Source organism: Budorcas taxicolor, chromosome 8 (assembly GCF_023091745.1).
Source record: "Budorcas taxicolor isolate Tak-1 chromosome 8, Takin1.1, whole genome shotgun sequence".
NCBI classification, from domain to species: Eukaryota; Metazoa; Chordata; class Mammalia; order Artiodactyla; family Bovidae; genus Budorcas; species Budorcas taxicolor.
Genome location: NC_068917.1, coordinates 42,950,274 through 42,965,860, shown reverse-complemented (window position 1 = coordinate 42,965,860; position 15,587 = coordinate 42,950,274). Strand labels below are relative to the sequence as shown.

The following is a 15,587-nucleotide window of genomic DNA, read 5'->3' as shown; positions in this document are numbered from 1 at the left end:
GACAAATACCTATGTGACCTTGGGCAAGTTACCCGGGCTCTTTTTAGAATATCAGGATGATGACAAGCAGAGTATTTACTTCTTAGTGTTATTCTGAGTAATATAGTCCTTAGTAGTGTAGTGAAGTCGTTCAGTTGTGTCCGACTCTTTGCGACCCCATGGACTGTAGCCTACCAGGCACCTCTGTCCATGGGATTTTCCAAGCAAGAGTACTGGAGTGGGCTGCCATTTCCTTCTCTAAGTATAGTCCTTAGCATATAGTAAATGTGTAGAAACTGCTAGATGTTACTGAGCTGAACTGTTAAATATGCCCAAATTAATTATATTCCATGGAACAATTATTTTTGAGCATGGAGGGGGCCAGTATAAAATCTGAGGGTGTTCCGAATTCCCCCATCCTCAAAGCACTTGCAGCCTACTGTGGAGATTCTTAGTCCTAAAATGTGTATTAAAATCCCCTGAAGAACCTTTATTAAAAAAACTGATGCCAGGCACCACCCACAGAGATTCCAGCTAAGTTGGTCTGGAGCGGGGCCTGGGCATCAGCATTTTTCAAAGCCCCCAGATGACTCTATTGCTCACTAAGGACTGCCAACCCAGAAATCTGCCATGCGATTTGTGTGCAAGGCCACTGCCTGTGTGGTCTGTTAGACTCTGACAGGACCAGGAGCCCCTGGAATGAAGGGAAGCGTGTCATTTTCTGTTGTGTGAATCCCCACAAGCCAAGCCAGCAAATGAAAATCCCTTTGAAGTTGGTGACCAAATCAGAGAGGGAGCACCCCCAAGCTTGGAGCTTGGCATCTGTAGGCTGGTTTGCTTTGTTGCTTTGATTGTAACAGAGGTGAAAGGACCCCTGTGGGAGGAAGTAAAGTGGGTCCTGCCTGCCAGCAGAGAGGGTGAGGTTAGAAGCCATTCCAGCCATACCATTTAGAGCTGGAGGCCTAACGAACTATGGCAGAATCAGAAAGCAGCATTTTAATTCACTGTTGTCCCTTCCCCACCCCCCTTTCTTGGCTTATTTCCCTTTTGCTCTGTAATTTTAGAGAGCTCTTTGTGCTGCAATTCTTATCTGCGTCTGAGAACTCCAGGGCCGGAGTTCCTTGCCCTCCCTTGAGCTGGGATGATTGTGGGTGGACTGGCTCCTGCTGCGGGCCGGCCGGCCGTAGTGGTGGCAGCTGGGATCCTGGGAGCAGCTCACAGGGACGGGACACTCGGCAGGAAGGGTCGGTGCCGCTGCTCGGCCTCCCCTCCAGCCCTCTGCCTCCTTCTTGGGAGGGTTTTCATAAGAAAACAAACCAATAAACCACAATACAAGGCTGAAGGAAACTTATTTCCTAAGACAGAATTTACTAATTTTTTTCTTACCTTCTCTCTGTCCCCTCACATCAGGGTCCACATACTAGCTAGTTCAGGGCTTTAGGTAACTTGATGTTAGCATGATGAGATTCAACACAATTTGACATTTGGTAATTATGTGGGCCATGTTTCCTAAGTGGTAATTATGTGGGTTGTCTTCCGTATAAATGCCTAGATGACTATTTTAGAAATGGGAGATTAAGTGGACCAGAAGACATCTTTAATCTACGAAGCAGAACGTTCTAAGGCAGAAGCCTACAAAAATGGGAAATTACCAAGCTATCCTCACACTCCTCTGTGCCGAAGGCAGGGAATCCTGGCCAGCTCTAGGCAAGGCGACATGTGCCTTCAAGCATGAATGACCATAAATCAGAATTTTAGGAGTCTGATGACAGTGAAACCCTAGCACGTCATCCCACACATCTTTATATTTTAAAAAGATCTGTAATCATCTTGATGTTGCTAGACTGAAGGACTACATGATACAACACCATAGGACCCTCTGAGGGATGCTCAAAGGCAATGTCCACCAACTCTGCTTGGGTTTCTCTCTTTCTCCCCAGGGTTCTCCTATCACAAGCTCCAGGTCTGGAAGACAATGGAATTTAATGGGTAAAAGCATGGTCACTGAAGCCATATCCCTTGGGTTCAGATCACAGCTAAGGCCATTCACTAGCTATGCTACCTTGAGCAAGGCATTTAACATCTCCTTGCCCCAGTTTCCCTACCTGTAAAATGGTACTGGTGATAGTACCTACTTCTTAAGAGCTATTGTGATCATTAAATAGCAACTCACTAATACAACTGAAGTATTTAAGTCAGTTCCTGGCACTCAGGAAGCACTTAATAAGGAAAAACTATTCTTATGCTGAGCCTGGGTAGGAAGGGAAAGAAGAAAAAATGTGAAAAATGATGACAGCCCACAAAAATGACTAACTTCTTACCACACAACTGAATTTGAGAAGTGCCTCATCACTTGAATTTCAACAGTCACTCACAGAAGATATTTACTGAGCACCAACCACAGCGGAAGGTCATCTAATGCAAGGGTGGTGACAGAGTGGCAGAGGAAGGCAGGCTCTTGTTCAGGGCACACACCTGGCAGGTGCAGTTGAGTTCACCCAAGTTAAACGGGACCCCACTGTAACTCTGGCTATAAAGTAGTGGGTCAGAAAACAAGAGTCCCTGGCCAGGTGAAGGTGTCATTCAAGTAGAAAGGGCAGACTTTTAAGCAATCGGCCCACATAGAAATAGAACAATGAAAGAAAACTGCAGGAGGCTTCGAAGGTGTACCTCAGAGGAGGAGGGGGTGCCACGGAAAGCCATGAGACCTGAAAGGCAAATAGAAGTGACCCAAACAAAGTCAGGAAGAAGCAGTCTAGACAGAGGGCATGTGCGAAGGGCCCATAGCAGAAAAGAGCTCGTGTGTGAGGAGCTGGAAGAAGGACCATTAGGTCAGGAGTGGGAAGGGAGAATACAGAGGAGGTAAGACGGCTGGTGGACCCGCACACGTGCTGTCATCACTACACTGTGTGAAGGCATAGTTCTTGTCTCCTCCTGGACTCTTGTCCACCACATTTCTAGGTGCTTTGTACTGAAAGCAGGAAACTGAAATTGTTTTAGCAAATCAAGAAGAAGCACTTAGGCTGCTTACTTACATAGGACAGCAGCTTAAAAATATTTCTGTTCATGTGCACGGTATTTCTTCAGAGGGTAGCCTGGTCTGTCGAGGATATTCTGTACTTCAGAGATGGATTCTTCCTATAACACAAACAAATCCAGCAACTGCATTACTCTTAATGTAATACAGGTCAATGATATTGCATGCATAGTTTTGCATTTAGGAGATCTATGAATCCCATGTATGCCATATATGTTGTGTTCATGATCTATGTATGTATGTAGATACTATTTTTTTCCCTCTCTTCCTTTCTTTTTCTTCCCTCTTCCCTCCCACTTTCCCTTCTTCCCTCTCACTTTCCCTCCCTCCTCCCTTTCTTTCTTCCTCTTTACATTTTAAAGGGATTCCCCTACTTGAAAAGATTTGGAATTAACAAAGCAAAACAAATGACTCTGCAGAGAGGCAATAAAATACTTCACCACCCAGGTAATTATAAGATCATTTATAAGTATGATCCTATAAATCTAGGATATGTCAGCATTTAAATAAGTCAAGATGACCAATTCAACTACATGTTATAATTAAACCCAATTAAGGGGTGCACTGTCAACCTTCCATCTGGACTGGTTTGAACTGGTGACAGGCCACAGCTAATGGCTGTGCACCTGCCATAGAGGAGTACTGAGTATATCTGTCTATGGATCAGAAACACTCCCCTCAACCCCAGTCAAGTCCAATAGTCAAAAACACCTGATTAACTTTGAGGAAAACTTTCTTCCATGTTGTGGGCTCACATAGACCACACACGTCCCCGGATTCTTCCCTGCACTGGGATTCCTGCCCAGAGTGGAAGTGAATGTGCTTCAGGCGAACACTGTCTTCTCTAAGTCCTCTCACACGACCATGCTCCCCCTCACTTCAGGACCTCTGCCTGATGGACCCTGTGCTCTGAAGTATTAATAGCTACTACTCATCGCTCAGATTGCAGCTCCACTGTCTCTTCCTCAGGAAAGCCTGCCATGAATGCCAACCAAGTCAAGCACTCCCTTTCATGGGCTCTCAGCGTACCATGTACCTCCTTGGTGAGCATCACAATTTTACACTTGTTTCTGCAGTTACCTGATTAATGTCTATCTCCCCTGCCAGACTGTGAGATCCAGTTCCCATATTATTTTGTCAGCAAAGATGTCATTTCATCAGAAGTCCTGACCTTGTTTAGGTGTTGCTGAGCTCTGTGGGATGTCAGAAGACTGCAGACCCTTTCATGGATCTTCTTCCACGTGGACTGGGACCCGGGGTGGGGCCTGCTCAACAGAGTAAACAGCGTGGAGTATCCTGTAGCTGATAAAAGGATGCTTATAACTTAGAAGTGAGAAAAAAGCAGCAATATACAAAACAGTGTGCAGAGTGTAGTTTCAATGTCTTTATTAAACCTACACCTAAGAAAAGCCCCAGGAATAAAAACAGCCAAGATGTTAAAAATGGTCTGTGTCTGGGTGTGTATTCCTTTTCTTCTCTGTACTTTACTATTTTAGATATTTCTCCAAAGAACAAACCCTGCTTTTATATTTTAAAAATGTAATCCAAAATTTTTTAATACAAAATTTAATCCCTACTGTTTCCACCATAAGGATCTTATTTTATGTTATTTCCTTTAGGCCCTCCAGACATAAATTTAACCACAGGTCTTAACAGTGGCTTCTGGTTCCTCAAACATGAAGCATTTTCTCCCTTTCACAGGCACTTTACAGGACTTCTCCCTTGGGTAGAATGCTGCCACCCACAACCCCCACCCCACTTGTGTTGAGTCCTTACCACCCATCAGAGCTCAGTTCAGTTATTGATTTCTCAGGAAAAGTTCCTTCCTATAGAGGAGGTCAGCTTCCCTATTTCATGCACTTAAAGACAATTCATCCCTCATTCATAGCACTTTCCCCAGTGGATATTTTGTCATTATTTGGTTAATGTCTGTCTTTTCTCCTACGATGAAATTGGGAGTGAGAATCCTAGGCTAATAGCTCATCTCAGGGCTCTGTGGGTACTGAACACCAAATGGGAATTTACTACAGATTACTTGAATGATGAATTCATTCATTCATTTTTGGGAGGAGAATGAGTGCCAATTCTTAAACTGAGGCAGAATTTGCAATTTGATTATGAAAAGCACACTGAAAAGATATTGTCTTTAAGTGCCAAAATTTTTTTTAGCAATTTGGACAAAATCATTCTCTTTAATTAATATATAATGAACACTGGAAATGACAGAGACATGTGGGAATCAATCTAGTTGTTACACCACCACACTAATGATTCCCTCTGCAGTTGCCCCTCCGCAAGGTCTGGGATCCATACCCAGGCCACCCATCCTGGCTCCATGTAATGAGCACAAACCCTCTGGTTTCCAGGAAGACAAGACCAAGAGAATGACTGATGTACACAAATCCATTACCAACCCAGGAAAATGACTCACAGCAAATGAAAGCACCACCTATGCTGCTGCTGCTAAGTCCCTTCAGTCGTGTCCGGCTCTGTGCGACCCCGTAGATGGTAGCCCACCGGGCTCTGCCGTCCCTGGGATTCTCCAGGCAAGAACACTGGGGTGGGTTGCCGTTTCCTTCTCCAATGCATCAAAGTGGAAAGTGAAAGTGAAAGTGAATCGCTCAGTCGCGACCCCATGGACTTCAGCCCACCAGGCTCCTCTGTTCATGGAATTTTCCAGGCAAGAGTACTGGAGTGGGTTGCCATTGCCTTCTCCAAGCATCACCTATAGCACTGACCATATTTAAAGGCAAGGCACATTATTCCTATACTCCTCTAAGAATTTTTAAGATGAAGGAATAGAAATATTTTGAAGCTATAAATGAAGCTAGCATTTAAAAATAAGCACCAGCTGGACACTGTAACGGAGAAGGCAATGGCACCCCACTCCAGCACTCTTGCCTGGAAAATCCCATGGACGGAGGAGCCTGGTGGGCCGTAGTCCATGGGGTCGCTAAGAGTCGGACACGACTGAGCGACTTCACTTTCACTTTTCACTTTCATGCATTGGAGAAGGAAATGGCAACTCACTCCAGTGTTCTTGCCTGGAGAATCCCAGGGACGGGGGAGCCTCATGGGCTGCCGTCTATGGGGTCGCACAGAGTCGGACACAATTGAAGCGACTTAGCAGCAGCAGGACACTGTAAATGTTTCTTCATTGGGCTTGAGTAACCAGTGCCAGAATGATCCCTATACTTGTTACTATATGCATTCAGCACTAAATCTGAAGATCTCTGAGAATGATGAGTCAATAGGCAAGGGTAGCGCTATGCCTTGATTATAGCCTTATCCTAGTGCAGTGGGAAGAGTGAGGATAGGGGCTGAAGGGATGTGACACTATCCAGTCACTGGAGCTAGGAAACAGGCTCGAGTGTTCCTCCCATGTTTAGGACTACCATTTGACCCGCTGCTAGTTAAAAGGGTTTTCCATTTCCTCCCTTAAAACCCTGGGCTAAATTCTCACTCCAAAACTCACCTTCCAACTCATCCCTGCAAACTTGGCCCTTGCTGATTTCAGTATTGTCAGCAGAAACTCAAAAGGTACTTCTCGTGTACTTCTATGGTCTGAGCAGGAGGAGACTGGCCCCAGTGGCTCACATGAAAAGAATAGTGAAGTAGGCAGAGGCTAAGCACTGGGAGCGAGACCAAGACCCATATGGTTGACTACCAGGAATCCCTGAGCATGTCTTACAGAACAGAAGATAAGGAAATTGCTTGTTAAAAATCCCTCTGTTTGCAACCTGCCTTATTGATTAAGCTTGCTTTAGTTTTTTTTTTGTTGTTGTTGTTCTTTTTCTCTTCCTTAATTGCATACCCTCCAAGCTTCACATAGCCTAGGAAGTATATCACAAGACTCCTTAACATCTTTACAGATAAAGCCTCTGACATTATGGATCACTCTAGTAATGGTGGGCTTAAGTTATTCTCCAAGAACATAGAGTTGGATCCTGTTTGATTCAAGCTGGCTAAGACTGGTTGGGATCACTGATCCTAAAACTGTGTCCGCACAGACATCTGATGAATAATTCTTTTACATCAGAGGGCCAAAAACTCCACCCTCAAATCATGCCAGGCTCCTCCACTTCTGAACACACACCCCATGAAGAAGCATGTAACCTAGATATGCCTGGGTAAAGCACTGATTACTTTACCTTTTCTCAACCTCCAATGGCATTTCCTTGACCTCCAACCACCTTTCCTCATGCCTAAGACCTCATTGCTTCTTTATCCCATAAATATCTCCACCCCGTGCCTTCGGGGAAGCTGATCTGAGACTTGTTCTCCCATCTCCTTACTTGACTGCTCTGGGAATAAATACTTTCTCTGCTACAAACCTCAGCACCCCCGCGTTGGGCTTGTTGTACAAAGAGCCAACGAATCTGGAACGAAACCCAGTGTTCAGGGCTACCTCTGTGATCACATTACGAACAATGGGGAATGGATTCTTCCCCAAGAATACAAAGGAAAGGAAAGTGAAGTCGCTCAGTCCTGTCCGACTCTTTGCAACCCCATGGACCGTAGCCTACCAAGCTCCTCTGTCCATGGGATTTTCCAGGCAATAGTACTGGAGTGGATTGCCTTTTCCTTCTCCAGGGGATTTTCCCAACCCAGGGATCGAACCCAGGTCTCCCGCATTGTAGACAGACGCTTTACCGTCTGAGCCACCAGGGAAGTCTGAACAGCTGTCTTTATTCAGAACAGCTGTCTTAAAAATAGTATTTTCAGTGCCACTTCCCTGGAGGTTACGGTGACAAACTATCCTGGTTGGCCCAGAACCGAGAGCGTTCCCAAAATGCAGGACTTTCAGGGCTAAAGCCAGGATGGTCTTAGGCAAACCAGATGACCTTTGTGTGACTATGCTATGCTTTTCCCTGATCAAGGCCTTATTTACAAAATCACAGTCTGATTAGATTCAAATTTATCAGTTTAGAGTGACTTTGGACACACAGAATTTGCTGACTCATCAGAGATAAGTGATTGAAAAGAGATAAATGATTGTCATCATTCTACAGTTCAACTGTGCTAATTCCTGTGACTGACTTGCAAAAGCTGCCACTTGCCATTTCCTCCTCCAGGGCAACTTCCCAACCCAGGGATCAAGCTCATGTCTCTTATGTCTCCTGCATTTGCAGGCGGGTTCTTCACCACTAGTACTACCTGGGAAGCCTTCCAGCTGAGCTCCAATTCTTTAGCTTGGTTTCCACAGCCCCCCTCTGGCTATCAGCCTTGGCACCCACTCATCCCCTAGGTTGCTCTAACTTCTAGAAGCTGATAGCACTCCTTGTCTTCTCACCTCCATTCCTCCCCTCCATTAACTATCATAATCCAATGCCTTCCCCTCCAGGCCCCCATGAAAATGCCACCTCCTCCATGAAACATTCCAGAGTACCATCCTTCTCCTTTGTACTCTGATAGCATTTTGTCTGTACTGTTCTCAAAGTTCTGCCCTGTAGAAAGTTCTCTGTGTACATTAAAAAAAAAAAAAATTCTCTGCTAGGTTGGAAGTTCTCAGAGATGAGGAGAAATGTTTTAAATGTTAACATTTCTATCTGAGGCCTAACAGGTCGACTATGTTTCCCTTCTGAGGCATGATATTTTTCCCGTGTCAGCAAATATTTATTAAATGTCTACTAAGTACCATGAATTAGTAACTGATTCTTCATGTGTCTTTGTTTTTTTTTTGGCCACATCACACACCATGCAGGATCTTAAATTTCCCAACCAGGGACTGGGATTGAACCCACGCCCCCAGCAGTGGAAGCTCAAAGTCTTAAGCCCTGGACCACCAGGAAAGTCTCCAACTGTATTATTTAGATGGAAATTACTCTCAAAACTTAACAATGCAGAGTAAAGCAGACTGGCCTATCCTTCATTCAAACCAACTATCTTGAAACTATTATCTTTGGTGCTACTTCCTTAGAGCTATGACCAACTGTCCTGGTTTGCCTGGGACCAAGAAGTTTCCCACAATGCATGACATTCATGGTTAAAATCAGGACAGTTTGGGGCAAAACTGGATGGTTAATCACATTAGTAGGGAATGCAGATTGGAAAATAAAGGTTCCTGCTCTCAATCTCTGGTCTGCCCTCCAGACACATGCAACAAGGTTTGCTGTGTGTGTGATGATGATATAAATAAGCCAACAAACCACGTCTAGAAAAACAGAAAGAAACTATACCCACATATTAATCATGCTTGTCTTTGGGTGGTAGGACTGATAGGTGATTTTTTTTACTCCTTTTCATTTTTCTATAATTTCCAAACTGTCTATAGTGAGTTCTTTTATACTAGTGAAATCAAAAGCTGGGGTTCTAATATTCAGTTCAGTTCAGTCGCTCAGTCGTGTTCAACTCTGCGACCCCATGAACCGCAGGATACCAGGCCTCCCTGTCCATCACCAACTCCCAGAGTTTACCTAAACTCATGTCCATTGAGTCGGTGATGCCATCTAACCATCTCATCCTATGTCGTCCCCTTCTCCTCCTGCCTTCAATCTTTCCCAACATCAGGGTCTTTTCAAATGAGTCAGCTCTTCACATCAGGTGGCCAAAGTATTGGAGTTTCAGCTTCAACATCATTCCTTCCAAAGAACACCCAAGACTGATCTCCTTTAGGATGGACTGGTTGGATCTCCTTGCAGTCCGAGGGACTCTCAAGAGTCTTCTTCAACACCACAGTTCAAAAGCATCAATTCTTCGGTGCTCAGCTTTCTTCACAGTCCAACTCTCACATCCATACATGGCTACTGGAAAGACCATAGCCTTGACCAGACGGACCTTTGTTGGCAAAGAAATGTCTCTGTGCTTTTTTAATATGCTGTCTAGGTTGGTCATAACTTCTCTTCCAAGGAGTAAGCATCTTTTAATTTCATGGCTGCAATCAGCATCCACAGTGATTTTGGAGCTCAAAAATATAAAGTCAGCCACTGTTTCTACTGTTTCCCCATCTATTTGCCATGAAGTGATGGGATTGGATGTCATGATCTTCATTTTCTGAATGCTGAGCTTTAAGCCAACTTTTAATGACAGATAATAATGGAGAAATAAATAGTATCTATGCCAACTGAACTGCCTATCCCATTTTCAACAAACATTCTGAGATATGCTTTCCAGAGGTAAGAGAAAAATCTCAATTCTTACTCTAGGATTATTTTTCAAGGAATAATAATGTTTCATGTCAAGCTGCCCCAGCTGAATATTCCTAAGGAAGCAAACTGATAAAATGACCTGACTTTTACTCCTGTCAGACCACAAGTCACTCTTCTAGTAAAGAGATGGGTGCTGGCTGCTGACCTTTCTCGGAGAAGGGGCTGATCCAGAAGAGGGCTGGGAGATCTGGAGTGCTGGGAGGTGTCAAATGAAGTTTCCTGGTGAAAATCAGCATCCCCTTGGTTACTGTAACTGGGCGAGGGCTTTCCAAACTTACTTGAATCTAAAGATGATGGTGATTCATTCCTTAAAACAATCCGTTCATCTGGCTCTTTGATAACCTGAGTGACAATGTGCATTCATCTTTAGTTATAGCTTTTGCTTTTGTTTGCTTAATTTAGAGCTTGGGGTTGGGTGGGACAAGGAAGAGAACTGGGGGCAAGAAGACAAAATACCTGTCCCCAGGATCTCCTGCAAATACAAGAGGAGTGGGAGCAGAGAAGACTAGAGAGAAAATGCTCAGGAGTCAAGGGCAAGGAAAGATAACCAAATTCATTTGGTATATATTAACGAGCCAAAATAAACTCATGCTCTGAATTTTGATTTGTGAGGACTAGGGATTATTGTGTTGGGAAAGAAAAAATGTTTAGACAAAATATTTAAAGGCTATGTCAAAGGAAGCTGAGAGTACTCCATTTTCTTTGCGTATATCCATTGTCATGTTGTAACATGGAAGCTTGCACCTTCACCTGAACAAGCCAATCAGACTTTAAGAACAAGTGATTGACCACCTCTCTATATTCAATTCGATAAAAAGCAATGACAATTACTACTGATAAAGTAGGTATTGAACCTACATACACTTTCACTGGTGACTCATCCTACAAATGAAAGGAGTTTATATGAGGGGAAAAAACCAACTAAAGCAAAGCAACTCAGGTTAAACTACAGCAATTCCACAAGCAACATGAGCTAGAAATGTATTTTCAACTGCCCATGGGAGACAGCACAATAATTGACATTATATAGCTGGTAATAAATCATTTTACAAATGCTACTTCTAAAATTACCTTCACGTTAGCTCCAAGGCTGTCAAGAGAAGATGCTAGAAGAAAGAGAAACAGGTGTTTCAATGACTCATTATTACCACTTACTCCTAAAGCTGCTATTAAATTTATTGCACAGCAGTACAAAAACATTACACAATGAATGAATTATTAGAGAACTTAAATAAATGATCCCTTGTAAATCATACCATCACTTTTAATTCTCTCTGAAGTCATAGAAATTCTATGAGTTTTTTTCTGTCCTCTTGAGGTAAACAATAACGTTATATTAATGGCAGTACGTATGGATATAAGAAGGGTAAAAGTGAGTCTAAAGTGAAGCAACAAGTTCAGTAGCCCTTGGGCAGCTTGGAAAACACATTTGCCCAGGTGTCCACAGCCTAAAGGAAAACCATGCGGCTCAATATAAAATTCAAAGCCTCTGCCTCTCTGGCATTCCCTTTATATTAGGTTTACATAAAATCCTACTTACACAGAAACTCTGAGTATACTTGTCCAAGACAGACAAAAACGAATACATGAGAGCTTGAGAAAACAACACAGCAAAAGTGAAAATCATTATGATTACATTAAGTAGATCTAATACCAGATAATGATGAGAATTACTAGAAGTAATAAATACACAGACAAAACCAAGACTAAATGAGATTGTTCCAGATTGAAAATAAAATGCTTTTGAAATGAGTATTTGCAAGGCTATGCTAAGACCACCATGGCTTCCCCCAGCTGACAAGGGACTGCTGATTCCCCATGCCACTAGTGATAAGAAGGAAGATATAAAAAGGGATTTTTTTTTAAAGCATCTGAATTGTCATATTCTTTGGGCATGCATGTATGTATGTGGCCATCTTGTCCCAAAAGCTCTCTTCTACCACACTCCCAGCTGAGCAGGGAATCAGTAGTGCTAAGGCCCTTTTTAGCTATAGCCACAAACCTGCCCTTTAGCCTAGGAACCCCCTTGCTACTGATCCCAGGGGGCTTGCCCTTGTTCCCTTGGTTCTCAAAGTGTTGTCCATGGACCAGCAGCATCGGTATCACCTGGAAGCTTGTTAGAAAAGAAGGATTCCAGGTCCCACCTCAGCCCTATGGAATCAGAATCTGCAGTTTAACAAGACACCCAGGTGATTCAAATGCACATTGAAGTTTGAGAAGCACTGCTTTATTCTACCTTAGGCCCGGATGAGTGAGCTGACAGGTGACCTAAGGAAAGGTCTGGCTTGGAAGCTACAGGGATTCCAAGGATCTGAGCCCAGAGGTCTGAACGTCTTCTCTAAATGTAGGTGTGCCAAAAACTTGATGTGTGACCTGTACACACTCTGTAACCTCTCTGGAACCTTAGTTCTCCATCTGCCAGGATTAAGAAGAGACAAAGGCCGAGACCTATGCGATACATGACTCCATTGTTATTTAGCTAGCATTAAGCCCAGCTGTCCTCCCCAGGGAAGGACACTTTCTGTTGCTTGATTTCAAGGTAATGGGTAAGACAGTGCTGTTTTTATGGGCTACATGGGTGATTTTCAATCTAAATATCAGAGAAGATGAAGCATTTTCTGCCTCAAATTCCATCACCTGTCTTTGACTTGTTGCTATAAAACAGTCACCGTGATCCAAGAGAATACTGGCTTGAGTTATCACAAGAGACTGTGCAGCCCCTTAAAAGTAGAAACCCTTCAGGCTAAGATAGAAAACCTGTTGTCAGGGATGGTGTAAGTCCAGGTCAGGAGAATGGGCTATGACCATCCCTTTCTAGCCTAAGAATTAATTCAGAAATGGTTGAAATTCACTGCCATGACATTCAGTACTGACACAGGTTCATGTATTTCACTCATAAAGTTCAGTTGAGTTAAAGTTCAGTTCAGTCACTTAGTTGTGTCCGACACTTTGCAACCACAAGGACTGCAGCACACCAGGCTTCCCTGTCCATTACTAACACCAGGAGCTTGCTCAAACTCATGTCCAGTGAGTCGGTGATGCCATCCAACCATCTTATCCTCTGTCGTCCTCTTCTCCTGCTGCCTTCAATCCTTCTCATCATCAGGGTCTTTTCCAATGAGTCAGTTCTTCACATCAGGTGGCAAAAGGATTGGAGCTTCAGCATCAGTCTTTCCAATGAATATCCAGGGCTGATTTCCTTTAGGATTGATTGGTTTGATCTCCCTGCTGTCCAAGGGACTCTCAAGAGTCTTCTCCAACACCACAGTTCAAAACCATCAATTCTTTGGTGCTCAGCTTTCCTTATGGTCCAACTCTCACATCCATACATGACTACTGGAAAAACCATAGCTTTGACTAGACAATCTTTTGTCAGCAAAGTATGTCTCTGCTTTTTAATATGCTGTCTAGCTTTTCTTCCAAGGAACAAGTATCTTTTAACTTCATGGCTGCAATCACCAACTGCAGTGATTTTGGAGCCCAGAAAAGAAAGTATGTCACTGTTTCCATTGTTTCCCCATCTATTTGCCATCAAGTGATGGGACTGGATGCCATGATCTTAGTTTTCTGAATGTTGAGCTTTAAGCCAGCTTTTTCACTCTCCTCTTTCACTTTCATCAAGAGGCTCTTTAGTTCCTCTTAACTTTCTGCCATAAGGGTGGTGTCATCTGCTTATCTGAGGTTATTGATATTTCTCCCAGCAATCTTGATTCCAGCTTGTCCTTCTTCCAGCCTGAATATCCAGGGCTGATTTCCTCTAGGATTGACTGGTTTGATCTCTCTGCTGTCCAAGGGACTCTCAAGAGTCTTCTCCAACACCACAGTTCAAAATCATCAATTCTTTGGTGCTCAGCTTTCCTTATGGTCCAACTCTCACATCCATACGTGACTACTGGAAAAACATGTAGTAGGCGCATGATGTACTCTGCATACAAATTAACCAGTAGGGTGACAATATACAGCCTTGATGTACTCCTTTCCCAATTTGGAACCAGTCCATTGTTTCATGTACAGTCCTAACAGTTGCTTCTTGACAGACATACAGATTTCTCAGGAGGCAGGTTAGGTGATCTGGTATTCCCATCTCTTTCAGAATTTTCCAGTTTGTTGTGATCCACACAAAGGCTTTGGTGTAGTCAATGAAGCAGAGGTAGATGTTCTTCTGGAATTCTCTTGCTTTTTCTATGATCCAACAGATGCTGGTAATTTAATCTCTGGTTCCTCTGCCTTTTATAAATCCTGCTTGAATATCTGGAAATTCTCGATTCATGTACTGTTGAAGCCTGGCTTGGAGAATTTTAAGCATTACTTTGCTAGCGTGTGAGATGAATGCAATTGTGTGGTAGTTTAAACATTCTTTGGCATTGCCTTTCTCAGGATTGAAATGAAAACTGACATTTTCCAGTCCTGTGGTCACTGCTGAGTTTTCCAAATTTGCTAGCTATTGAGTATAGCACTTTCAAAGCATCATCTTTTAGGATTTGAAATAGCTCAGCTGGAATTCCATCACCTCCACTAGCTTTGCTCATAGTGATGTTTCCTAAGACCCACTAGACTTTGCACTCTAGGATGTCTGGCTATAGGTGAGTGATTACACCATTGTGGTTATCTGGGTCATTAAGATCTTTTTCATATAGTTCTTCTGTGTATTTGCCACCTCTTCTTAATATCTTCTGCTTCTGTTAAGTCCATACCGTTTCTGTCCTTTATTGTGTCCATCTTTGCATGAAATGCTCCCTTGGTATCCCTGATTTTCTTGAAGAGATCTCTAGTCTTTCCCATTCTATTGTTTTCCTCTATTTCTTTGCATTGATCACTAAGGAAGGCTTTCTTATCTCTCCTTGCTATTGTTTGGAACTCTGCATTCAGATGGGTATATTTTTCCTTTTCTCCTTTGCCTTTAGCTTCTCTTCTTTTCATAGCTATCTGTAAGGCCTCCTCAGACAACCATTTTGTCTTTTTGTAATTCTTCTTCTTGGGGATGGTTTTGATCGCCACATCCTGTACAATGTTGCGAACCTCCATCCATAGTGCTTCAGGCACTCTATCAGATCTAATCTTTTGAATCCATTTGTCACTTCCACTGTATAATCCTAAGGGATTTGATTTAGGTCATACTGAGTGGTCTAGTGGTTTTCCCTACTTTCTTCAATTTAAGTCTGAATTTGGCAATAAGGAGTTCATGATCTGAGCCTTAGTCAGCTCCTGGTCTTGTTTTTGCTGACTGTATAGAGTGTCTCCATCTTCAGCTGCAAAGAATATAATCAATCTGATTTCTGTATTGACCATCTGGTGATGTCCATGTGTAGAGTCATCTCTTGTGTTGTTGGAAGAGAGTGTTTGCTATGACCAGTGTGTTCTCTTGTTGTAACTGTTAGCCTTTGCCCTGCTTCATTTTCTACTCCAAAACCAAACTTGCTTGC

The 15,587-nt window shown here is 43.1% G+C and overlaps 1 protein-coding gene across 1 annotated transcript in view; it reads right to left on the bottom strand.

Annotated features, from left to right (window-relative positions):
• Positions 1-3,027: 3,027 nt before the first annotated feature.
• SPATA6L (spermatogenesis associated 6 like) overlaps positions 3,028-15,587 on the bottom strand; it is a 55,165-nt gene continuing 42,605 nt past the window's right edge. Inside the window, exons 10-13 of the mRNA XM_052645202.1 lie at positions 11,236-11,270; positions 10,310-10,506; positions 4,188-4,281; positions 3,028-3,117 (exon numbers count right to left, since the gene is read on the bottom strand). Of these exons, the coding sequence (XP_052501162.1) occupies positions 3,028-3,117; positions 4,188-4,281; positions 10,310-10,506; positions 11,236-11,270 (416 nt within the window). The remainder of the gene's footprint in view (positions 3,118-4,187; positions 4,282-10,309; positions 10,507-11,235; positions 11,271-15,587) is intronic.